The sequence below is a fragment of the Bipolaris oryzae genome (assembly GCF_000523455.1).
Source record: "Bipolaris oryzae ATCC 44560 unplaced genomic scaffold scaffold_47, whole genome shotgun sequence".
Lineage (NCBI taxonomy): Eukaryota > Fungi > Ascomycota > Dothideomycetes > Pleosporales > Pleosporaceae > Bipolaris > Bipolaris oryzae.
The window spans coordinates 67,337-91,637 of NW_006911323.1; the positions used below are offsets into that span (position 1 = coordinate 67,337).

Here is a 24,301-nt window from a genome sequence, read left to right on the forward strand (position 1 = left end):
TGGTTTTACAACAACACGGCCGGAATACCACAGCCTTCAGATCAGCCTACAACAGGGCTTTCGTTGGCGTATCACCGTCACAAGCGCAAGGTAGTAACAAATTCACCATGCGTATAGCGCGGCATATGCCGGGATGTTCGATGTTGTCGGGAAAGATTGGAACCAGGGCTGCTAACAATGGATGAACCTCAATCCTAGGAGGTTGGGCCGATGCGCTAAAAGATACAAGGCGGCCAGGCGGTCATCAGGCCAGGGCGGTTAATCGTGCACGTCCACTGGGTAATTCGAACTGCAATCTGAACTATACTGATCTAGCACAGACCTCCGGACGGGAGCAGTTCGCTTGCACCCATACTTCTCGTAACCATTTCTGGTTTACTCTCAGAACCCACCCCAGCCATTCACTCCCCACCTGAGTGCCTGCATCTGCAGGTTGCAGCGACGATGCAGTGTGGTCTGTGCCTGATGTGGTTTCATGGTGACAGCCAATTGTTGTGCTGCTATACGCCAGGCGCAACGACATGGCTGAATAGACCTGGCGTTAGCATTCGTCTTTACCATGGCATATTCAACGAGGCACGGCATGTGCAATGGTACTGACCCCACGGGGCGCAGATCCCAACCTTGTGAACAACTCATGCCCCAGCCGTGCTTACGGAAAAGATATGATGCGCCTCGCCCCCTTACTGTTAGGCTCATCACGTCTTTCATTTCCTTTTCTTGAAGTCTTTCCTTGTGTGGTATGATACCCGGGTGTCGTTGTGGTGTCGTTGTGCAGTGTCGTCGAAGTGGCCCCCTTACACTCCTCAGCAATGACCGTTCAGCTACGTATCAGCAGTTCAAAAGAACAACGACCTACCATCTACAGAGGCAACACACGGCGTCTGCTACGTCTCAGCGATGTACCAGACTCACCCGCGTCATCTGGAGCTGCTTGTGAGGCTGTCGAGTCGGATGGGCGAGCGTGCTGGGTCGCGCTCAAAGAGAGCGCGGGCGACATTTGGTGTTATCAACACCATGACGAGTGGAGGCAGTTGAACATACGTTGGGCCAAGATCCATACGGATGCGGAAAGAATGGCAGTGACAGGATTGGATGCTGGAAAACAAAAGATTATGAAGCTGCGCCAGTCTGTGGATCTCAGACGAGAAATCCAGGAGCGATTCTACCCCCGCGGTGGTGATATCCAGGACTACATCAAGTGGATCAACAAGATGGAAAATGACGTGAGGCAACTAGCAGACTCTTTGTTGAGTCAGTCGCATTCTCCACAGGTGTAAGAATCTCCGCTAATGCACAACAGTGGCGAACCTCAACCGCCGCCCAACCCCAGAGACCCCAGGTATCCATACCCCTTCACCTCATCCAAACAGCAAAAATCATGGAGAGAAGATCATGATTCTGCGCTCGCCACTAGACCCCCGGATACCAATCAACTCGCTAGACGGCTTACCTGACGATGGGACTATTCTTGTGCTAAAACACTTTTATCAAGACCTCTGCGCTGATAGTATTCGTCGGCTGTACGCCATCGTTCCTGATTTAGACGACTCAAACAACTACCCCAACTCACCTGGGCCGGATGATGATATTCTATTCGACGCTGGCACAGAGATAATCCGGGCCTGGTTCCGCATCATGGTCTTGAACGACAGTGAAGCTGGAACCTTGGAGCATGCAACAAGGTCCAAGAGCATCAGTGAGTTTCTTATGGGCTGTCAAGCTAGCCAGATTGAGATGTACTGTGATTTCTTCGAAAAGGCATGGCGTCCACATGCGGTTCAGTATCTTCGTGTAGCGATTTGTGCACAAACACTGGCAGGGGGTGACATCAAGACAATCCGGCTACTTGGTGGTACAATACCAAGTACCACTGAGGGTCTGAGAATGGCCAAGCCTTGTTGGGACATTCTGTAAGTTTTGTGCAAATTTAAACGGATCTTGCTGACCAATCTGAAGCTATCGGTGGTTCCCCACATTGCTCACTCCATGGACCATCGCTAGCATATGCTCCAACTTTGAAGATTACACAACCATATGCAAACTCCTCATGCTGAAGTTATACAATGACTATTGGTATGACCCAAATAGCATATTAGGTGAATGCGCCACTGGTGTGTATATGGGTTTCATACCTATGAACAAAGGAGACTTTACGTCAAGCACGGGGCTGAAGCAAGAAGACAATGTCTGGGTTCAATGTCAATCGCGCAACTATCTGTGTGGGCAAATGGCGATAGGGCATCCTATGACTAAGGCATTTCTGGACGAACTTCGCAAACGAACCGCCTCTTTGTATCTTGTTGTGTATGAGGGCACTCATGCCGACGCGACTGTTCACCCGACTGAGCCGGATTTGTTCATCAGCCGACACCGCACAGCCGCCAACTTGGATGAGCTGGACTTAGCCGATTTCACCACAACTCTTACCCTTGAAGACATCAAGAACGAGTTGCGCATGCGGAAGAATTCTATGTATGACCCTATCGTGGTTGACTCTTGGCAGTTCATCATCATTGATCGGGAGGTTGGATTACCATTTCGACTGACAGACATCGTGCAGGATACGCTGTTGATGCTTGTCGGAGACCCTTCACCTCGACAGATGGCCAAGCGCGTCATCCGTGAGGTGATCCCGCCCTCGGTTCAGGAGATATACCTCGAAAAAATGCAGATAGAGTGCTCTTCCGAGCTGCGCTATCCGCCACCTGGAGAAATCCAGCATGAGGGAAACAGATGGCGAACATTTGACCCGAACCCGAACATAATCGCCGCTAAGCACAAGAAAACAACGGTACAGAACATTTCGCGCGATGACAACCGCTTCATCCGGCACTTCGTAGAAGACCTGGAACGCTACGGCATTGTCAGTCTCGTTCCTGAGTACGAAGAACCGCAAACTAGACCCATCATTGTACAAGGCGCAGACGGTGCACCAGACCTATACTTTCCATATCAAGAAGATGCCACAAAGGCCGAAGGCGAGCGAGCACCAACACTCCATCTCCCACCGCGAACATGCCTGTCAGATTTTGCGCAAGCGTACCGAAAAAAGCACCCAAATTCCATCATAGCAAAAGGCTCCATCCAAACACACTACTGCGCCTGGCCAATGCCCGCGATCAAAAGCCTAGGTAAAACCGGACTCAACTTTGCCACATGGGAAGGCCACGTCTATCGCTGGAACGCAATGCGTAAGTTTTTCTCCCAAGTCTCTACAGACATCTGGATTTTAGTCAAAGTCCTAACACCACAATAGCATTCGACCGCCCTTCCTCGGCAAATGCCTGGCAATATTACATCCAGCACTTCCTCAACTCCAAGTATCCCTTCGTCATGTTCCACCTCACCACATTTGTCATTTGCGCCACGGACCAAGACGATGCTGAGCGAAAGATGGTCATGCTGCTGGATGAGATGGAAGATAGGGGGTGGCGGGTTACGCTGCCGAGACCGCATGAGTGGACGGGGGATGTGGAGGGGCTTGGGTTGGATATTTTGTATAATGGGATTAAACCGGCGTAGAGGTAGACGGGGATTTTGTCTGGATTTCCCACGTTTGTATCAAGAGGGTGGAGATCTGAGTTCTGGGTTACCATGCGATTCAAGTCGGTGTTTGTCAACATGTATAACTGGCGGCATTTTGGGGATTTCAGGCTTTGAGCATTTAGCGATGTTGCATACCCCGCCTTTCTACTATACTCTGTATTCGATATGCCATTATTTCTTCTACATGCTGAATTCTTCTCAATCAAGTTCTCCCGGGATATCTTCTTGTTCAGGAATATTCCTCACGACTTGCGTACCAACCACTCGAGTTCTTCAGCCTGCTCCGGACTAACAATCTTCTTGAACCCCTCCAACGTTAAGAAATCATGATCCGAGTACTCGAACCCCGGTATGACCGTCTAAATTCCACATTAGCATCTCCACCCCCTAAAATTTGACAAGGAGGGTAAAGAAAAGAAAAGACAAAAAACTCACCTCACTAATCAACAACCTCTCCCCCTCGGCTCCCTCGAGCAAAAAACTAGCCTTGTACTTGCCCCCCTCAACAACCCACACACTCCTTTCCCCCGCCGCAAAATCCATTCCTACAGCGAAACTCTCCACACGCTTGGGGGTCCCCGGTTCATCCGCATGGATGAGTACATAGCGACCACGACCAGAAATCAGCGTGTGAACCTAAATCCGTCGGTCTTATCAGTCACCCACACCCTATGTACCAGATCTCATTCTTATAGCATTTGAGAGACGATATGTGGGTAAAGAAATGGGAGGGAAAAAAAGAGAGAGAGAGAGAGAGAGAAAGAGAGTAACGTACCGTCCTTCCCCTATTCCTATGAAATCGCCCCATGAGTTCTCCCCGCGAGAGCATGTAGTAGATACTCGTACTCGCGTTGCGGACTGCGTTGTCGCCTGATAGCGGTTTCTCTGCTGTTTTCTTCACCTCTTCTTCTTCTCCTTCTGAGAGGAATGGGTTGGGGATGAGAAGGGGATTTCGATCCAACTCGGCGAAATAACCCCCCTCGATGTGTTTTTGGAGGTTGAGTGCTGATATGATTGATTGCGTACTTGGGGATTCTTCTGAGGAGGAGGGGTAGGTTGGGGTTAGTTTTGTGGAGAGGCCGGGGATGCTTGACATTTTGTCTGTTTCTTTTTTTTCTCAGGATACAGCCTTGGGTTTGAGGGGTAGCAGTCGGATAGAGGATCTGGAAGTGGGGGAGGGGGGATTGCAAGAAGGATTTAGGCATCTAGGTAAGCACGAGATGTTTACGTGATACATTGGGATTGATAAGAGGAAAATGACGTCAGAACGTTTTACTTTAATCTGGGCCGAACAAAAAAATCTGTTTGAATTTCTCTACAAGACGGAAGAATGAAAAAAAACAGACTAACATGCTCACGGCTCCATAGTGCTTTATATTCTGAAGATTTCCTGCACTAAAAAAAATCGATGCTACACTTTTTCTGTATATCTCTTGAGAAACGCGCGTGCTTTTCATCTGATTTCCTTAAGCTTGCATACCCTATTTCTGTCTTGCTTTAGCTTGCCCATCTATTTCAAATCAACATTATTTCGCTTGCAAATATCCCAACGCCCCCAAGTTGTTACCCAGTCCGCCATCCCTCCATCCACCCTTTACATTCACACAACTAGAAATGAATTACACAATAAAGCAAAAAAAAAAGAGACGCACCAGAATACTTTACACAGAAGTTTGATATAAATATTAAGAAAAGAAAAACCAGATGTAATTCCAGGGGAGACTAAATGACCATTATCGTCCACCCTGTTATCCCTACTACCCCTCGAGTGAGTGGCTACCACATGTCGTCATCAGCCGTCTTTGCTCCCTGGCCAGACTCGACATAATGATTGTAGCTACCATTACTCGGCTGGCCCAAGTAGTTTGAAGCATTGGCGACGCTGTATCCGCCATTGCCACCGCCACCACCGTTACCGCCGTTTGCGCTGTGATTGGAGTGATGCGAGTCGCGTGGGTTTTGGTTGTATGAGCCACCCTGAGAGGCACTCTTCTGATGGTTCCCATTTTGCTGAGGTTGCTGCGAGAAGCCATTTTCTTGTTGTTGATATACGCTAGGCCATTCTTGAGTCTTTTCTTGCTGCTCGTACTGTTGTTGTTGTTGTTGCTGCTGCTGTTGCTGGATATTAGCCAGGCTCTGTGAATACGAATAAAACATTCATACCTGCTGGTACCGCTGGTATTGAGCAAACTCCTCTGGCTGTACTTGCTGTTGCTGTTGCTGTTGCTGTTGCTGTTGCTGAGGCGCTTGTTGTGGCTGCTGAGCAACTTGTTGCTGTTGCATCTGCATCTGTTGCTGCTGTTGTTGCTGCATTTGTTGCTCCTTCTTTTGCTGGGCCGCTTGCTGGGCCTGCTGGGCTTGTTGAGCCTGCTTGGCCTGCTTCGAGTTGCCAATAGAGATTTGTGGATGCATTTGCTGCACCTTTGCAAGATACGAATACATAAAGTTACTTAGCAGAACCTGCGAGTAAAGTTCGCGACGGGGATTTGCGAGCTTGATGTGAGCCATGCGGTAGATGGCACGTTCCTCGAGAATCGAAAATCGAGTCCAGTTGTAGTCAATGTCGGGCTTCAAGATGCGTACCGGGGGGTCTGGTGACAATCCGCGAGAGGCATTCTTCTTATGAGACGACTCCTTCTCGCCCTTCTTCTTTCCACCTCCAAAGATGCTTGACAACAAACCATGTTCCTTCTCTTTCTTGCCATCGCTGGCAGTCTTCTTGGCACTCTCCTTTTTGCGCTCCTCTTCAAGTTTGACACTTTCACGGTCCAGCACCACGCTTTCACGTCCACGACCGCCGCCACCCTGGATGGATGTCTGCAACAGATCGAGTCTGGTGTCATCATGTCCTTTTTCTTGGGGCTTACTAAGCTTGTTCTTGGTCTTTTTGGTAGCATCCTTGTCCTTTTCACTCTTGTCCTTTTCCTTTTCCTTGTCGCCACTAAACCATCCCCAGCTTGTTTTCCTAGGGCCTTCAGAGCTATCCTTCTTGTCCTTTGGCTTCTTCTCCAACTTCCTGTCATCAGGAGCGTTGGGAATAATTGACAAGGAATCCACCCGATTGCTGGTGCCAGGCATTGGCGATCCATGACCTACTAGGTCGTCCATTGATTGGGAAGGTTTGATAGGAGAGGCCTGGGCGGCCTGGGCATGGCGATTCTGTCGAGCTGCAGGGGGCTGGCGTTGCTGGTTCGAAGGCGGTTGCTGAGGCTGTGGATAGCTACGAGGACCAGCTGGTTGTTGTTGAGACGGAGGCGGAAGTTGACGTGAAGAGGAGCGTTCGGGTAGTTGCAGCTGTCTTTGGTCTTGCTGAGGGGGTGTCTCGATAATCTGGGGCACTTGTTGTTGTTGTTGTTGTTGAGGAGGAGGAGGAACATATCCTGGCAGGGGTGCAGTAGTCCGGCCATTAGAAGCAATTCTCGAATGGAAGCGCCTTGGCTGAGGAGACGATTTCTGCTCGGGAGAAGCTGAACCAGGAGCTTCTTCCGCCGAGCTTGGTCTTTCGATGTTGGAAGTCGTGCGGTTCGGCGGAGGAGGCCTTGAAAAGTTGTTGGACGACCCTTCGAACGCTGAGTTAACAGGTTCAGAATGAGTACGGGAGAGAGGCAAGGGAGGGACTTCGGGTATGCTATCTGTAGAATGTACAGGCGAGGTAGAGGGCGAATCTTCGGTATCCGTTTCTGCCTGTCGGCCGCTAACCAGTCGCCGCGAAAGGGCCGGGCCTCCCTTACGTATACTGCCTCGTCTATAGGTGGTGCGTGTGGATCGCTTCAGCGTTCCCATGCCACCCATTTTGCTACCCGGAACAATGGGTAAATCTTCGTCATCGCCCATCTCACCTTCGCCACCAAAGGTCTTGTGGTCAATGCTCATGCGCCTTATGAGTGACACGGGATCTTCTTGGATATTCTCTAGTTCCTGGAGGTTCTCCAGCCCTCCGTTGGGTCTGGTGGCGCCAGAGCGTTTCCTCTCGAGCCTCTCCGCCCCATCCTTGTATCCTGAACCAGTGTCGATCTGTCTGGAGAGCATCGACTTCTTCCGCCGCAGCCCAGCTCCCGAACCCTGACGTCCAAGAGCAGCGTCTGGATTTAGCGAGTCCGAATCTCCCGAGCGGCGCCTGGTCTTGTCAATCTTGTCTTCAATGAACGTTTTGAACTCCATGGGTGCGAGTTCGGGGTGCAATCGGGCGGGGACCCAAAACAGCTTCGACTCGTCTTCTTCCGATGTAGCGGGGGGCGACGGAGGCGAGTTGCCAGATTGAAACGAGGGCAGATCCGGGTCAACACTGTTGACGCCCATGGACATCCGCCTGATAGCCTGCAGGTTACTCAGTTCCTGCGCAAGACCGGCAGGGCTCGACTCGTAGTCGAGATCATTGAGGGGAAACTGGTGCGAGGCGGTGCCCGAGTTGGAACGAGACAGTGGGGGAGACATGTGGCCGCCGTTGGAGGAGTCCCTACCCACCGCAACCTTGTTTTGGTGCGCGTCGGAACCATTGTACGGGTTGGCTGGGGTGGCGGGGTGGTCGGAGGACAATTGGGGCCGCAGCGGGGACCTGGCCGGAGGAGCGTTGGGGAAAGGGTCAAAGGCTTCAAAAGCACCAAAAGACTGGATCGAATCGCCGTTGGGGCTGGGCACGAAGCTTAGAGGCCTCAGGCTGCGTCTGTTGGACTCGGTGTCGCTGTCTCCGCCGTAGAGGTCGCCGATGGCCTCGGTGACGTGATGGTTGTCATCGCTGATGGAAATCTGGGGCGCGTGGCCTCGGCGGGGCGGGTTCCGCATTTGGTACAGGCGGTCCAGCTCTTGTGCTCGATCGGTTGCCTGTGGTAGAGCGAAACGTGGTCAGCTTGGGCGTTTGGATGGGCTGTGCGGACTTTTGCCGGAAGTGCAGTAGCAGCAGAAGCAGCAGCAGCAGCAGCAACAGCAATGCCGCATTCTCCTCTTGTGCTCGTGGTGTTGCCCCCTGGCGTGGCCGTGTGCAGTGGTGCATCCACGGCTATGTCTGGTGTAGTAGGAGGGGCAATATGCGCGCTGGTCGGGCAGGCAGGGGAGGGAGGAGAGACTCACCATATCGCGAGGGTTGCGGAGGACAAGGATGAGGGAGGGTTCGAGGCTGGGTCAAATGCCGCGGCCTGGGTTGATTAGGGCAGCGCCGGGGCGGCGAGGACATCCACGGATAGCGAGCGACAGACTGAGGGATGGGCAAAGGCGTCGGGCGTCTGGTAAGGCACAGCGAGAGCGACCATGACCAGCGGGCAAGACAATGCGGTGCGGTCGTGGTCCCAGGTGCACACAGTTGTCAGGCAGGCCCAGGCTAGCGCCGCTTTGCGTTAGGAGCGTCTACCGCAGCGGAGAAGACCCGATGAAGCCCTGCCATGACTCGCCCATGCCTCAAGGGGGACAGACTTCACTCATTGGTTTTTCTGCTCCACTGGCTCTGCCCAAACAGCCGCCGTCCTGGGGTTGCGTGCATGTCCAGCGTTGCCTGTCACCCTGCATGGCGGCGCCTCCTTGGGCGTGTCGCTCGTGGGAGCCAATCCTGTGTGCTGTGCGCTCCCCCCGTTGGACTCACCGGCCGCGTACAATACGGTACGCTACGCCTACGCCTACGCCTACATGATCGCCCTCGCCAGCCTGCCCATCCATGTACACGCTACACAGCACCATCTCCATCACCATTACCACGCGCTAGCCACCTGTCTTGCTGGTTCGTTGGCCGTCTAGCCGTCTCCCTTCTTTGCCAAGTGGGAAAATAGTCTTTGATTCCTGGTCCATCAACAGGCTAAGAAACTATCCTCCCAGCCACATTCAAGTGCGCCTGGGTAGGTACATGCCTCTAAGTACCTTTTAGTACTGTGTACATACGTACATCTAGGCACGCCCCAGCACATGCCAGCATACATACACACATACACACACACACACACATCATACTTACAAACATACATGCCTCCATCCATGATCAAGAATTGCTATGCCGCTTCCAGACAAAAATAGCAGATGCAACTGCACATGTAACAGCTCCTAATGCTAGCGAAAGATTCAAGTAGTCGTACTCGTCTTCCTCCTGTTTGGGAAATGCAGTCGACGGGTGTGTCGCACTCTCAGCTAGCTGCCAAAAAGATAATTGTCAGCTTCTCAGCCTTGTGTTACATAACGGGAAAAGGGGCTTACGTGAATAAACAGCTCAGAGATACTATTCCACTTGGCGCTGACATGGAGCGGCGGTGACATTCTTAGCCCGCTCGTGTACTCGTCTGGCTGCTGCTCGCACCGCTGCATCGTCTTGTCTTGGTCCGCTTTGAGTGCCGTATACACTGCAGGCAGTTGGTCGAGGTGAGGATACTTTTTCCGCAGCTCGACAATGTGTGCAAAGCTCGTCGGGTCGCTTGAATCATACGTGTAACACAACAAGTCGCACGCCTCCAGCTTGGCTTGGTTTTCCAAAATGGCCGGTTCCAGCTCTCCCAGCTCTTCTAGGATGAGGTAACATTGCTTACCGCCTTTAAGCTCCACGCTGTTGACAGCTGACCGGGGCTTGATCGTGGGGTGGTATGTCTGGCTGAATGGCCGTTGGAGGAAGGCAGAGAGGAGGGAGCTCTTTCCACTTCCACTTGACCCAAGTACATAACACAAAAACACGTTGCGCTCGACTCGCCCGGGCTTCTTTCGCCGCTTCCTGGCTTTGGTCACTTTGAGTGCGCTGGTGGTGCCCCCACGCTCGCCGCTCTCAAACCCAAGATATGCAAGATATGCCAACGTCGTCTTGGGCTCCTCGAATGTGGTCATGCTCCACTGGGCCAGCCATCCTTGCAATGTAATGTAACCTGCCTCGTTCCGCACAGTGCATGACGGGAACGCAGAATCAACCCACGATGTCGGCATGCCCGGCGTGGGCGCAAATAGGTTGGCAAGCTCGCGGTCATTCAGTCCGCCATCATTGTCCATGTCGAACTTGAGAAACAGATCAACAAAGAAGCGATATCCGGAAGGACTCAGCTCGGCCGAGGAAAACTGGGGGACCTCGAACTTGGGGTGAAGGAAATCGTCTTGTAGACTCAAACTGTCAGTGTAGTGGAACTTTCTCAGAATAATCCAGATTGTCTCATGACGCCCCTTTTCAGCAAAGATTTTGTTCAACAGCAGAAATCCCTTCTCGTCCATGCCGTACTCGTCCGTTGCACCGGGCGCAAATCGTTCCATGGATTTCTTGATGTTTGCCAGATCGTCATCGCCCAACGGTTTCTCAAAGCACTTGATCTGGAAGTCGTGGATCTCCTGGTCGTTCCAGTAGCCATCCTTGTCAGTGTCGCACAAGTGGAAAACACGTTGCAGTGCAGACACGGCTGCGAGCTTGAGCATGTTCTCCTTGGAGTCGTACAGAGGCGCTATCGGGTGTGTGACGGCCTTTTGGCAGAGGAAGAAGACCTCGTTGATGTTGTGGTGCTCTTTGGCGCTGACCCGTATGCACGAATCAATCTCCTTGAACTCATTCATGACGGGCAGCATCTCCTCCGAGACGACCTGCGATGTTGTGCCATTCGAGGCCAGGTCTGACTTGTTGGCACATAACACTACGGGCACGTTGACACCCAGTGAGCGGAAGTAGGGCATCCAGAACAGGGCGACCCTCTCATAGCTGTAGTGGTCCGAGTATACTAGGAGGATGACATTGGACTTGCGGAGTTCCATGCGGAGAGCATGGCGTTCGTGGGGGAGGGCCGAGGTGTCGACAATGGTGGTGGTGACATTGTCGGGGGTGCCGAGCGTGGGCGGCAGTGTCACCTGTGGCAGTACCGGCTGGATCTTTGCCGTGACAAAGACATCCTTGACGAGAGACGTGATGATGGAGCTCTTGCCGACGCCATCGTCACCGCACAGACATATTCGTACTAGGGGAAGGGGGGGGGTTGTGTCAGCTAAATAAAGTAGAGGCTCGGGAAGGTACACTCCACATACCGTTAGCCATTCCCCGGCTGCATACCTATCGCATTTCAGGCGGGCAGCAAATTCGTAGATGGCGCAGAGGGTAGGGGCGGAGCAAGGGGCGGAGGTCGAGGGGTCTGGGCACACTGCCGCTCAAGGGCTCTCAGGGGGTTGTCGAGAATGGTGGAGGACCATGGCCAAAGCAATAATGGTGGTGGGCGTACACAAGGGAGGGCGTGCGTGTCCGCTTGTCCGCTGTCAAACGGGCTTGGCACACGTGGGAGACGATCGCAGGCAGGTGCGCCCCCCCCCCCCCTTCCCCCCGCCAGCGGGCCCCGCAAGAGTGGTCGCTGGGAGAGGTGCAACATGGATGAGTGGCGGGCACGTCGGCCGTTGTAGCGCGCCCCTGCACACGCCCGCCATGCCGTTTGCATCTCCACCAACACTCAGAGATGATCATGGATGGTGCGCTCCTCGAGAGCCATGGCATGGTTCCAGCGCAACACGGCACGGAGCCCGAGAGGCGAGTGTCTCCGCTTTCCACTTCCCCAGATCCCACCGGTTACATGGTCCGCGCTCTCGTCTTGTCGTCGCTGCTGCTGCTGCCACGGTGCTGCTACTACCGTTGCTCCTCTGCGTGCGCGTGCTCCCGCTCCCGTCGACACACCTCGCTCGCTCGCCCTCTCTCTCGGCCTTACGTCCTGTTCCTTGTCGACAGCGAGCCGGGGACCGTTCTGCTGCCGAACTCTGAGCCGATCACCCGAGACAGATTGCACTGTCGCTGCTCTGAGTTGCAACCATGTTGTGAGTGCCATAGCCTTTGTGCTGACCGCCTGCCAACCGCCAATCGCGTCCCTATCATGCTCCGCATGCACCGCGCGCCCTTGACTGATGTTTTACAGCGTGCTACCCCCTCCACCGCGCTACCCTGTCGGAGGCTATCCAGGCGCACAACCGGGTCAGCTTATCGAGACAAACAACACCATCACCCATCCCTCGGGCCCCGACTACCAGCTCGTCGTTGGAGAAGGTATTTGGCCTGCCCAGCGCCCCCAAATGCACGACGCCTGCCGCTTACACTGATGCCATGATAGGGACCTATGTGCTTCGCGACGACCTCCACCTAGCCACTCCCCCGCCCCATCCTTCGGAAGCTCCTGTTCATAATCCCAATCCCCTTGCGACGACCGTCTCTCCGCCCACGGCCGGTACCAAGCTTTCCCTCGTCGCTCTCGCGCCCCGCCAGCCCTCACAATCCCAGCTGTACCGATTCGGTACGCGCACCTCGACGCGATCCCAGGTCCCGCAGAGCATCCAGGAGTCGCCGCACGAGTCAAACAGCCAAGTAAGTGATGTCGACTCTCATGGCGCAAACGGATTTGCAGCAGCACCCTGGGACGGCCTAAAGACACCCGTGTTTGGCGAGGGAAATCAGGCACTGGCAGCGGTCAATGGCAAAGACTCCAAGGACCCGTCCAAGAGACGGAAACCCAAGAGCAACATTGTTAAGAGCAACTCGTCGTTTGTGTCCAGAGTCATTCCACACGAGGCGCTAACAAAGCGGCTGCAAGAACACAACCCGAATGGCCTGTACGCCTTTGCAAACATCAACCGCGCGTTCCAATGGCTAGACCTGACGTCACCCACAAAAGAGGAGCATTTGACAAAGATACTCTTCACCAAGGCGCATGCGCTGTGTCACGACATCAACCAGATTACAAAAGGGCCAAACCACCTGGACATCATCATGGGCTTCTCCACGGGCGATATTATATGGTACGAGCCCATGTCGCAAAAATATGCGCGCATCAATAAGAACGGTGTCATCAATGCGACGGCAGTGTCGGACATACGGTGGCTGCCAAACAGCGAAAACCTGTTTCTGGCCGCGCACATGGATGGCAGTCTAATCGTCTACGACAAGGAGAAGGAAGATGCCGTGTTTGTGCCAGAAGAAGTCGCGTCGTCACCACCTTCGGACGACGGCTTGAGCGAGGGGGAGAGGAAGCTGAAGGGGCTCTTGACCATCAAAAAGTCTGTCAACTCCAAGAACCAGAAGACGAACCCCGTCTCGTACTGGCAAGTGTCGCGGTCAAAGGTCAACGCGTTTGAGTTTTCGCCCGATCGCCGACACCTGGCGGTAGTGTCCGAGGACGGGTCATTCCGAATCATGGACTTTCTCCGCGAAAAGCTGTTGCACCACTACATGAGCTACTACGGCGGCATGATGTGTGTATGCTGGTCGCCAGACGGGCGATATGTGGTGACGGGAGGTCAGGACGACCTGGTGTCGATATGGTCGTTGGAGGATAGCATGCTGGTGGCGCGTTGCCAAGGACACAACTCGTGGGTGACTGCTGTGCAATTCGACCCATGGCGATGTGACGAGCGCAATTATCGGATTGGAAGTGTGGGAGAAGACTGTCGCTTATTGCTGTGGGACTTTAGTGTGGGCATGCTGCACAGGCCGCGAGCAGTGAGTCAAAAAGAGGGATTTTGATGCTGACTGATATGGAGATTGCTGACGGGTGATTTAGGCTTCGGTGCGACAGCGCGGCAGCATCACGTCGTCCAACCTGAAGATGCAGCGGTCACAGACGGGTAGTTCCATCAACCGGCTGCGGTCAAACTCTAACCTGACGTCGGGCAGCCTGTCGGAGGAAGAGGAAGTTGTGCATCCAGTGGAGCCGCGGGCGCGCACGGCCATGCTGCCTCCGGTGCTGGTGAGTCGACTTGAAACGTCAACATTGGGCAGAATTCTAATCGCCGTGAGGAACAGGCTAAAACGGTCCACGAGCATCCACTGTGCTGGTTAGGGTTTGAAGAGGACTGCATCCTCACATCATGCAAGAATGGTGAGTTTTCTACCAACAAGGAGAATTTGTCGTGTCACCTCATGTCCACTCATGACACGCACGTTGCACGCCACCCATGGGTGAGATCTGCGATAAGGGTCGTACTAGTGCGCGGCATATTGTCGTGCGCAGGAACACCCGTGTGTTCGGAGGCTCCTAGCGCTTCGCAGAGACTCGCTTAGGGAATTGTTGAGTGTGTGAAGGGTCAAAGGTTAGATAAGACAAAGTGGATCAAATGCTGACTTTGTTGACCATAGGCCACATCAGAACGTGGGACCGGCCAAAGGAAGGGACTGGTAATGACGACAGCAGCATGTCAGCGATTGCGAGTGCAAATGGTTCGTAGGGCAGGGGTGGTTGGAATCAGCAGGAGTTGGAGTAAGTAAGTAGACTGGAGTAAGGTTTGATAAGGGAGCGGGAGCAAGACAAGCCGTATCTTTGTCTTGGATGGATGGATGGATGGCAGGTGCTGTGTGCTGTGGTGGTGGTGGTCGGACATTTGGCCGTGGCTCCGATATAACCCGATGTGTGGCTCACATGCGAGACAGAGGAGAGAGAGAGTGTGTGTGAGTGTTCAGCCCTATGGGAGGCAAGGAGGCATTTTCTTGTTCTAGAACGCGTGGTGTAGCAGGAGGAGGAGGGTCCACAGAACATGGACATGTGTATCCTGACGCGGGAGCAAAATCAAGTTTTGTTATCTCCACCCAGATGCAGACAGGTGCGTAAATCATGACAATTATCTATCCGGCCGGGAAACTCTCCTGAGACGTGATTGTGAGATGCGCGGCAGGCTTGGTAGTGGATAGCGACGGGCGGTGCGGGAATTAGGGTGCGTGTGTAGTCGCGTCTCTCATCAGCTGCGGGTCCATGGATGAGGCTCTGCGATATCCACCGTTGCGGCAATGCACGTCTAGCCGCAGATTTTCATGGCCGTGCTCGCCCGGCCCGAGAAATACCCTCGCGGCCAGCGCTCAACTGGCTGGCTGTGAAGAGAGGGGCTGGATTGGAGTAGAGCCAGAGTAGAGTGGGCGGCCGCGTGTTGGGGTATGGCATTTTTTTTGGATTTCGGGCAGATTGGGTGAATGAATTAGGATGCTTGTGATAACAAGCAGGTATCGACGAGACAAATACGCCAGAGGTAGTGACGCCATAGTGGGAGTGGTGTCGATGTCGTCACGTGCTTGGCGCAAACAGGGTGCCCTCCTACACAGTACACCTACTCAGCCTCCAATGCCATGCAGATGGCGTAAAGAGACAGCAGAGGGTGTGGCATGGCAGGCGGTTGGGCGTCAGCCCACCAGCACGAGAGACGTCTCGGTCGCTCTCTAACTCATACCGGCGAGGTGCATCGCCCAGGTGGCCATGGGGGTTGGATTTTTCGCAGCGGCTTGTCCGATTGCGGTAGCGGCAAAGGCATGCAAGTTGTGGCGCAATGGCTTGGCTGATGGATGGTGCTGGGCTGGGTGGATGCAGATGCAGATGCATCCAGTGCATCCAGTACACATACATACATACTTTTCCACAGTACCGGGCTACATTCACGCTTTCACATGCAATGATATGTACACAGCTCACCGGGGCCCACATCCGCCAATGGGCCTGGCCAACGACGCGCGTAATCGTGTGTTGCTCGTATGTGCTGCTCGTATGTGCTGCTCGTATGTGCTGCTCATGTGTACCGGTCAGTCAGGGCAGTGCTGCTGCTGCTGCTATTGCTGCTATCGCGCCGTTGGCGACACGCTATCGGAACACCTTCTTCGATGCCACCCCCTGCGCCTGGTACACCCTAATCGCGGCCTGAAAATTATTCCCAGACGGCCCCTTGGTCCTTAGAAAACGCGCTAATCAGAGCATCGATGCGAGCGTCCGCTGTCCCCACCCAAGCCCAAGTGCCCATGAGCTCATCAGGGTACACTTGCGAGCATGAGTAGCGGCCCTGGCCCATCCCACGCCCGCTGTTCTTTGTAGAGTAGTATATCTGAAGCCTCAGCAGCACGCGGCAGCGCCACCGCCGCCAGCTGCACACCTCTTTCTCCTTTCCCTTCTACTCGTAGACTGTACATACATATACACGTCACATTCCCTGCCCTCCACAGCTGCTTCCTCTTCCCACCCCTCCACGAATGGACCACTGATACATCACCATCATCATCTTCGACCCTCACCTGTCTGAGTCGATCCCACGCCATCCCTCTCAGCCCCGCCAGCACCCTCACACCTCACACCACAATTGCTGGCCTCCCATTCGCAACCGCCATCCGTCACCTCCGTCTCACCTGCGACTGGCATCCGTTCTCTCCGCTCTCTCCGAGCCCGTCTTCTGACTCTTGTGTCAGCTTGCGACTGCAACCGGCGGATATATTTCAGCTGCCGATTCCCCACGTCGCACCCGCCTATCTGATGCTTGTCTTGACCTCGGCCTGATCTTTAGCCAACCCTTTGTTACATCATGCCTCGCCCAAGCGTTGGAGTGTTTGGCAGAAATGCCACTCCTTGCCTCGAGATCAAGTACGCCTGCACCACTGCATCTCTTGCAATGCCCAGTATCTAATTGTTCCGCAGGCCCGATTCGCCTTTTGTCGTCTTTTATGGCGAGTCAGCCGAGTCGCATGAGACGGAGCTCAAGGGCAAGTTGATCCTGAACAACCCAGAGTCCATGTCAGTGCGTAGCTTGCGCATAACACTCACAGGCACACGCAAAGTTTCGTACGGTAGCACCCCTTCAGGCACAGCCTCGCCGTCTTGTTGCATGCTGACATTTTCGCGCCCTGCAGATGGCATTTGACCAATACCGTGACTCCTCAGCCCATAACGCAAAAAACAAACTTCCTCGTCGAAGAGCTCCACCTGTTCCCCATTGACACTGGCCATAAGACCAAAGCGCACAAGATCAATGCTGGATGCCATGAGTGGGACTTTAAATTCAAGATGCCTCAGAACCTCGACCAGAGTGTCGAGGGCCTGCCCTCAAACTGGATCGTGTACAACTTGAAGGCGACTGTAGACAGAGGTTACATGAGCAAGCAGCTTAGTGCTTTGACGCACATTCGCGTGATCCGCACGCTTGGCCGCGACATGCTCGAGTCCATGCCCATGGAGCAGATCAACGAAGATATCTGGGCCAACAAGCTCGCCTACAAAATCACCGTCCCCCAGAAGAACTACATTGTCGGAACGCAAATAACTGCAGACTTTGTTCTGATTCCTCTTCGGAAAGGCGTCGAGATTTCAACGATTAAGATGGAGTTGATTGAATCGCGCCAACTCTTTGCAGAGTACGCTGGTCGGCGCATCAGTCACCAGCAGGAAATGCAAGTTGCTCTGACTGAAGGCAACATGCCTGAAAACTCTGCGCGTACAGTTCCCGACGGAATAGAGGACGTTGATGCTCTATTCGACGAGTCGCATCGCTTCTCCATGACACTCGACCTACCAAAGTCGCTCAAAAACTGCCGGCAGTCAGTCGACACGGAAAACATTCGTTTAAGCCACAAGCTGCGCTTATACGTAAACCTCAAGAATCCAGAAGGTCACACTAGTCAGTTGCTCGTCAAGAATCACGTCCACCTCTTCATTTCGCCAAATCTACCTCCAAACGAAGACCAGAGCGTCGTGATTGATCAGAGCATATTGTCTCAGCAGGCCATCCAGGATGAGGTCAACCAGAACGCCCCGCCTACGTACGGTCTGCATCAACTGGATGAGCTCTACAACGATATTGATCCTTCCGGTTTCATGACGCCCGGTGGATACCGCAGCATGATGAACAGTGGTGCTAATACGCCATTTTTCGCTCAAAGCAGGCGTGGCTCAACTGAAGATCTCACGTCGTTGGACGCTGCCATGCACCAACCAGGCGGTGGTGCGTCGGCAGCAGCTTTGCAGCATCGTCTTGCAAACCTCAGCATGAACCACAGCGACCACCCAACACGCTTCCACCCGTCGAGGCAAAATTCGTCAGGTGACAGTACTCCTGCTCAAAGCGGCGAGCCTGCGTATTTTGATCTCCCTGCATCGAATTACGACATGGATGCCCTAGCCAGGACACCCAGCTACAACACGGCTGTACGCACCCCCGCCGGTTCGCGAACGCCTGGCGGCATGGACATGGATCTCCCCTCATACGAGATTGCGACATCGAGGCCAAGCTCTCCAAACCGGAGCAGGAGTAGCAGAGCTACGACGCCTAGTCCGGCTCGTAGCCTGGACACACTGAACGAGGAAACATACCGAAATACACAGATGAACAGTAGGAGACAGAGCCCAAGGACCAGTGATGATGGAAGGTAAAACACCCATCTTTACTCTCTTCCTCTCTCCCCCGTTCTATTCTCGGCATACGACGGTCTTTGAGGAGCCTGCGCCTTGCTCTTTTACGCAGAGCGTAGCAGCCACCAAAGGCGTCTTTTTCTCCAGCGATACACGGGCACGAATTGCGTTCTTCTCGAAGCCAATGCCCGCCTAGTCGCATCCCAATTATCCCCACTCTCAAAAGCACATTTCTTCCCTGCTTTTATTTTTATTTTCTTCCAAATCTCTCTTCATGTTTTTACACGAAAGTACCATTGCTTAATGACCCGGTTTCGTTATGAGCAGTATGCACACCGCCGCACTTACGCCGACACTATCGTTTTCCTCAACCTCGTCCGACGACTCGCTACCACCACCACCGCATACCCCGCAAACGCTTGCTGTGGGGCTAACGGTGCCCCCACCCGTACTGGCTCGTCGAGGTCGCAGCTACTCAGCCCGCTCAGGCACCGCTTTTCTGGAAGTTCCCCAGCACCCGAGAATGCGCAATCGGTCGTCGTCGTCTGCGTCGTCTACGCCGTCTCTTCGTGAGGCTATTGATGAGCTGGCTGGGTTTAGGAAGGCGCTTAGACATGTGGGGTGATGGGATGGATATTTCCTTATCCTTGTCTTTCTCATTTTTTTTCCCGTTCCAGCACTACACGTTTATACCACCTTTTTTTAGATTTTAGATTTACGATTGGATTGCATTAGTATTTCACCCTTGTTTACAGTTTTTGATTTATTTATTTACTTATTTTTCCTCCAGGTTTGAGGCAGCAAAGAGGAAGGATGGGGTTCAAACGACGGACGGTCATGGAAGTGTGCTGTGACATTTTGTTTTTTAGTTTTCTTTCTGTGGTTGTTGATTACCAGCGAGTATGTTGTGTACGTAGTCTGAGGATACCCAAGTATTATTTCCTTTTCTCCCTACAAATCAATCCAGAGAATCATTGATATCTTGAACTACTCTTTTTTTTTTCCATCTACGCATTGTTTGAAAGACGTGATTTCTGCATCAACAACTCGACGTGAGCTTGGAAAGCCTACGTTACTTGATGTTTCGTGTAGTAACGTTGTACAAAGCTTACAGGAAAAAAAAGACCTTCTCACCCACGTACTATGTACAACACAATGTGATCAAATATCAAGACATGCAAAATCATAACATTCATCACTCTATCTAACCCCCGGCCCAGTCACCGCACCCACCCAATGCAATCTCACCCCAGAACCCCGTCTACTGCGGATAATGCTCAAACAAAAACCCGGCGGCCAACTCAACATTGCCATCTGTAGCATTCAACGCGGCAACCGCCTCATGCCGCTGAAACCCCAGCACCACCAACTTTTGCACCTCTTCATCCGGCCAGGCGGGATTTGCCTGCGGCAACCGCGTCACCATACTCCTAATCTGATCTGCGGTAACATTCTGCAAGGGGCGATTCGAATGCTGTGTCTGCTCCTCTGGCTCCTCACCCCTCAACACTTTGCCGAGGGCCGCGACCCAGCCGACCTGCAGAGTCTCGCTGCCGAGCTCAGCAACGTGCACGATATCGGCGTCTGAATCGCCAGCGTTGAAGAACTCCCAGCCCATGACGCCGCCAAACCCTTTGCCCACATTCCGGTACTTGTCGCGGAGCACGGCGCAGTTTTGCGTGAGCGTGGCGAGCGAAACGTGACCGGCGCCGTTGCCGGGGTTCGTTACTACGCCCATGACTACGCGCTCGGGTTTCCAGCCTGCGGCGACGATGGCGTCGTACCAGAGGGTGCTCGCTGCGTCGCCCCATCCGCAGTAGAACTGCGTGTTGTACCACGCTACCTCGCGCCCAAAGTCGCTGCATTCGAGCTCGGGGTAGCTGAAGCCGCTGAGGTGCGGGAGCGTGGGGTGTAAGGGGTTGGGACTGGGGCCCGAGGCGAGCATGGGGCGCGGGGGGCGGAGGTGCGCTGGGATTTTGGGGTCGGGCACGAGGGCTGTAGCCACGGGGGCGAGGGTGATGAGGAATGCAGGGCCGAAGTCTGCGCGGAGGCGCGAGATGAGGCGTGTGATTGTGGATAAGGGGACTTCTTCTTCGACGTCGAGGTCGAGGCCCGAGAGCTTGTAGCGGCTGATTATGGCGTGGAGGGGGGTGTAGTAGGCTTCGAACTAAGAAATGTTTAGTACTTTTTTTTGCTGGTGGTATAGAAGAGATTACTAGGAGAAACACATGGGAGATCGTACACTCTCGTCGTCGCCGCTTAACCTCTCATAGCTGCCTTTTGCTGCTCCGCCCAGCATGCCGAGCACCTTGACCCCGCTCCCTTGCAACCAGTTCACCTCTCCCCATAGCTGATCGTACCGCGTGTCCTCTGGCCGATGGTCGTTTAGTGTAATGTTGCCCGCGCCCTCGTTGAGATGGATAGCGGCGATAATGACATGGGTGATGCCCGTCTTGTTGGTCACCAACGGTAGTAACGAGTGGTAGCTGCCCTGTGAATCGTGAAATGTCTGGTGATAGACAATAAGCCGAGGGCCAGTTCCCGGGGGGAGTAACTTGGGTGCTGACGAAGCCATGACCTAAGGGACAATGTCGTCGCAACTGTCTAGAGATGGGCCTGGTACACCTACGTGGACGCATGCCTGCACTCAACGCGTGCCATAGGGCTGAAGTGGGGCAGACACGCTACGTCATAGCGTACTCGCAACACCAAAGGGCAGGGTCTCGATGCATTCTTATTTGTCCGTATTCACATGGTATAGGCGATCCAATCATGTAGGGTAAAGTGCTAGTGTAACATTTGATGCATGTGCTCTCGTAACATATCCCGTCCTAAACGCCGCTTGCTGTCCGATGAGGTACAGCCCTAATCCTTGTATCCAGAACATAGCGGGAATCTCATGTAGACACTAACGTCTCGTGTGCTCTGCAACAATTGTGCAAGCCACCAAAATTGCATCACAGTCGTAGCATCCTCCAGGGACCGCTAGTGGTAGCCGTTGCTGTACTCGTGGCGTGTGTCGCCGTTCATTCCGCCAAAGTAGGGATGGATGACGGTTTGTTTGGCCGAGATGCGGCCAGCAGGGTCGTATACAAGGAGCGCATCGAGCAGGTCAAGGCCTACCTCGTCAAGGTTGGTGACAATGTTTGCAATGTCCGTCTTGGCCCACTTAGGGAACGAGGGCTTGAAGTCGGGGAAGGACGTCACACCAGGCCAATCTTGCTCGCTGGGTGTACCGAGAATACTAGTCTTTGTTAATAATCATATATTTTATGCAAGGGATGTGCACATACCGGAAGATCTTGAAGATCTCGTCAATCTCAGAATCACCTGGGAACAGAGGCTTGCGTGTGCACATCTCAGCAAAGATGCATCCAACCGACCACATGTCTACACCAGTCGAGTACTGGCGGCCACCAAGCAGAATTTCCGGGGAGCGATACCATAGCGTAACAACCTGCTTTGTGTTAGAAAAGGGGTCTTCATCGTATATGCCAGCCGCCGTACCTCGTGAGTGTATGTTCGTAGCGGCACACCGAAAGCGCGAGCCAGACCAAAATCCGCCAACTTGAGATTGCACTCCTTGTCAATCAACAGATTCTGGGGCTTGAGATCGCGGTGAAGCACTCGGTGAGCATGGCAGTATCGGACGCCCTGGCAAAGCTGCATCATAAACTTCTTTACGGTCTTGTCGTCCATGTTCAGAGTCTGGCCGGCGAGACCAGAGCCCTCGGGCAAAGCCTTGCCTCGTCCACCCATGCTGACTGGCAGCGCCTCCATGTATTTCTTCAGATCGAGGTCAAGGAACTCGAAGACGAGGTACAGCTTGTGGCCGTCGGCGTGAACAATATTCAGTAGGCGGACAATGTTGGGGTCGTTCATCTCCTTGAGGAGGGAGATTTCGCGAATGGCAGTCGAGGGCACACCCTCATCTTCGGCTTCGAGACGGATCTTCTTGAGGGCGACAATGCGCTGGTCCTTCGTGGTCAGGTCGCGGGCCTTGTACACAACACCATAGGTTCCTGACAGGTGTTAGTCCAAACATGTAGGCGTATCTACAAAACAGATGCCTCCATACCCTCTCCGACCTTTTCCAACTTTTGGTAGTTCTCCATGGTGGCGGACTGCCGATTGCAGATGTTTCAGACGACAAGCGGTCAGACGTGTTTGTTTAGCCGCGTCCAAGATGGACAGTGTTGTAGCCGACGAGATTCGTGTTTGAACAATCTCACGTGACGTGTACCTGTGGTTAGTAGTCGTGAGGGAGCGAGGGCGGAGCCGCTGCGAGGATCAGAAAGCTGGAGAGAGGGGGTTTGGCGCTGGTGTTTGTGCATGGGAATTTCAGAGAGGGTAAACACCTCGCCGCATCGGGCAACGCGCCGCCATCAGCCGCAACGCGAGATTAGTCAATGGCTCACTGCCCCCCCTGCCCCCCACAATTCCTTACATCTACCATTGCCCGTTGGTTGCCTGCACTTGAAGTCTTCACTGCATCCCTGGGCCACGATGCATGACCTCGATCCCCATGAGCGGCCGCCAGACGGCATACGCAATGTCTACAAGAAGTACCAAAAGATGAAGCTGGATACGTTGAACAATGACCCGGACATTATTGATCTGGCGAGCCATGACGCCTCTGCATCGACCACCAACACTAAAGTCCGTGTTGTCAAAGAGTACGCCACCAAAGACTTGACCGCTATTTTCCAGGCTTTTGCTGGCCAGGATGTAGCCCTGGATGACATGATTATTCCCGACTCAGTGCCAGTCTACGAGCACGATGACATGCCAGGTAGGGAACACCTGCATTTCACTCGCCATCTGTGAAAAAAAAACACACGAAAAAAACCCCCAACTTCCCCATCCTGCCTCCAGCCCTGACAAAACGGTAGGTCTCCACATCATCCCTTCTCTCTTCCCTTCAGAAATCCAATCCATCCTCCTATCCCGTCTACTCCACCGGGACCTCTCCTCCCCAGCCCATCTCACAAACATCCACACTCACTACACAATCTCCTACCCCCCCTCCCCCTCCTCTTTCTTCTCCCTCCCCCCTTCTTCCGCCACCGCCATCGCCACGCCCCTCGACCCAGCAATCCACAAACCCCTCTCCATCGCCCAACTCCTCACCAAGAAACTGCGATGGACAACGCTGGGCGGCCAGTACGACTGGACTGCAAAGCGGTATCCTTCAACGCCGCCACCGCCGTTTCCCGAGGATACGAAAGGGATGCTGGAATCGCTGTTCCCCGGTACGAAAGCTGAAGCTGCGATTGTCAATTTGTATTCTCCGGGTGATACGTTGAGTGTGCATCGCGATGTCGCTGAGATGAGCTCTACAGGACTCATCAGTGTGAGTTTGGGATGCGATGCTATATTTGTACTTGGTACTTCGCATGCCGAGGATGACGACGGCGAGGTGCGCGATAAGGTTGTAACGCTGAGGTTGAGGTCCGGTAGTGCGGTTTATATGAGTGGGCCCTCCCGGTTTGCATGGCATGGCGTTCCACAGATTGTGGCGGGGACGTGTCCTGACTATCTAAAATCGTGGCCTGGTAGTAGTGCACAAGGAGAAGGCGAGCTGACTGGAGAGTATCACGACTGGGCTGGATGGATGGCGAATAAGAGAGTCAATTTAAACGTGCGGCAAATGTGGGATTGATGTTTGAACCAAGATATTCATTGATACGTAAAAAGCTTAC

The 24,301-nt window shown here is 53.6% G+C and overlaps 8 protein-coding genes across 8 annotated transcripts; 4 read left to right on the forward strand and 4 right to left on the reverse strand.

The window, feature by feature from the left end:
- Positions 1-812: 812 nt before the first annotated feature.
- COCMIDRAFT_92715 (uncharacterized protein) lies at positions 813-3,525 on the forward strand (the record flags this gene model as incomplete). The annotated part of the gene is made up of 4 exons (XM_007688795.1): positions 813-1,254; positions 1,304-1,913; positions 1,960-3,194; positions 3,260-3,525. 4 exons carry the CDS (start codon positions 813-815, stop codon positions 3,523-3,525), a joined length of 2,553 nt encoding a protein of 850 aa, XP_007686985.1.
- Positions 3,526-3,791: 266 nt separating this feature from the next.
- COCMIDRAFT_35865 (uncharacterized protein) lies at positions 3,792-4,645 on the reverse strand (the record flags this gene model as incomplete). The annotated part of the gene is made up of 3 exons (XM_007688777.1): positions 3,792-3,908; positions 3,985-4,185; positions 4,325-4,645. 3 exons carry the CDS (start codon positions 4,643-4,645, stop codon positions 3,792-3,794), a joined length of 639 nt encoding a protein of 212 aa, XP_007686967.1.
- A 680-nt stretch (positions 4,646-5,325) lies between these two features.
- Positions 5,326-8,373, reverse strand: COCMIDRAFT_92645 (uncharacterized protein; the record flags this gene model as incomplete). The annotated part of the gene is made up of 2 exons (XM_007688796.1): positions 5,326-5,667; positions 5,713-8,373. Coding segments are annotated over 2 exons (3,003 nt in total), but the record flags the coding sequence as incomplete, so codon positions are not given.
- Positions 8,374-9,511: 1,138 nt separating this feature from the next.
- Positions 9,512-11,898, reverse strand: COCMIDRAFT_35867 (uncharacterized protein; the record flags this gene model as incomplete). Its single annotated transcript, XM_007688778.1, has 3 exons — positions 9,512-9,661; positions 9,724-11,441; positions 11,886-11,898. 3 exons carry the CDS (start codon positions 11,896-11,898, stop codon positions 9,512-9,514), a joined length of 1,881 nt encoding a protein of 626 aa, XP_007686968.1.
- A 468-nt stretch (positions 11,899-12,366) lies between these two features.
- COCMIDRAFT_35868 (uncharacterized protein) lies at positions 12,367-14,676 on the forward strand (the record flags this gene model as incomplete). The annotated part of the gene is made up of 5 exons (XM_007688779.1): positions 12,367-12,505; positions 12,570-13,951; positions 14,013-14,198; positions 14,255-14,330; positions 14,588-14,676. The coding sequence occupies 5 exons, from the start codon at positions 12,367-12,369 to the stop codon at positions 14,674-14,676; spliced, it is 1,872 nt and encodes a 623-aa protein (XP_007686969.1).
- A 2,103-nt stretch (positions 14,677-16,779) lies between these two features.
- COCMIDRAFT_92659 (uncharacterized protein) lies at positions 16,780-18,620 on the forward strand (the record flags this gene model as incomplete). The annotated part of the gene is made up of 3 exons (XM_007688797.1): positions 16,780-16,838; positions 16,893-17,036; positions 17,105-18,620. The coding sequence occupies 3 exons, from the start codon at positions 16,780-16,782 to the stop codon at positions 18,618-18,620; spliced, it is 1,719 nt and encodes a 572-aa protein (XP_007686987.1).
- A 1,240-nt stretch (positions 18,621-19,860) lies between these two features.
- Positions 19,861-22,714, reverse strand: COCMIDRAFT_92644 (glycoside hydrolase family 18 protein; the record flags this gene model as incomplete). The annotated part of the gene is made up of 6 exons (XM_007688798.1): positions 19,861-20,766; positions 20,842-21,177; positions 21,654-21,843; positions 21,893-22,056; positions 22,107-22,621; positions 22,678-22,714. The coding sequence occupies 6 exons, from the start codon at positions 22,712-22,714 to the stop codon at positions 19,861-19,863; spliced, it is 2,148 nt and encodes a 715-aa protein (XP_007686988.1).
- Positions 22,715-23,105: 391 nt separating this feature from the next.
- On the forward strand, positions 23,106-24,261 carry COCMIDRAFT_92660 (uncharacterized protein; the record flags this gene model as incomplete). Its single annotated transcript, XM_007688799.1, has 2 exons — positions 23,106-23,391; positions 23,492-24,261. The coding sequence occupies 2 exons, from the start codon at positions 23,106-23,108 to the stop codon at positions 24,259-24,261; spliced, it is 1,056 nt and encodes a 351-aa protein (XP_007686989.1).
- Between the last annotated feature and the right edge of the window lie 40 nt (positions 24,262-24,301).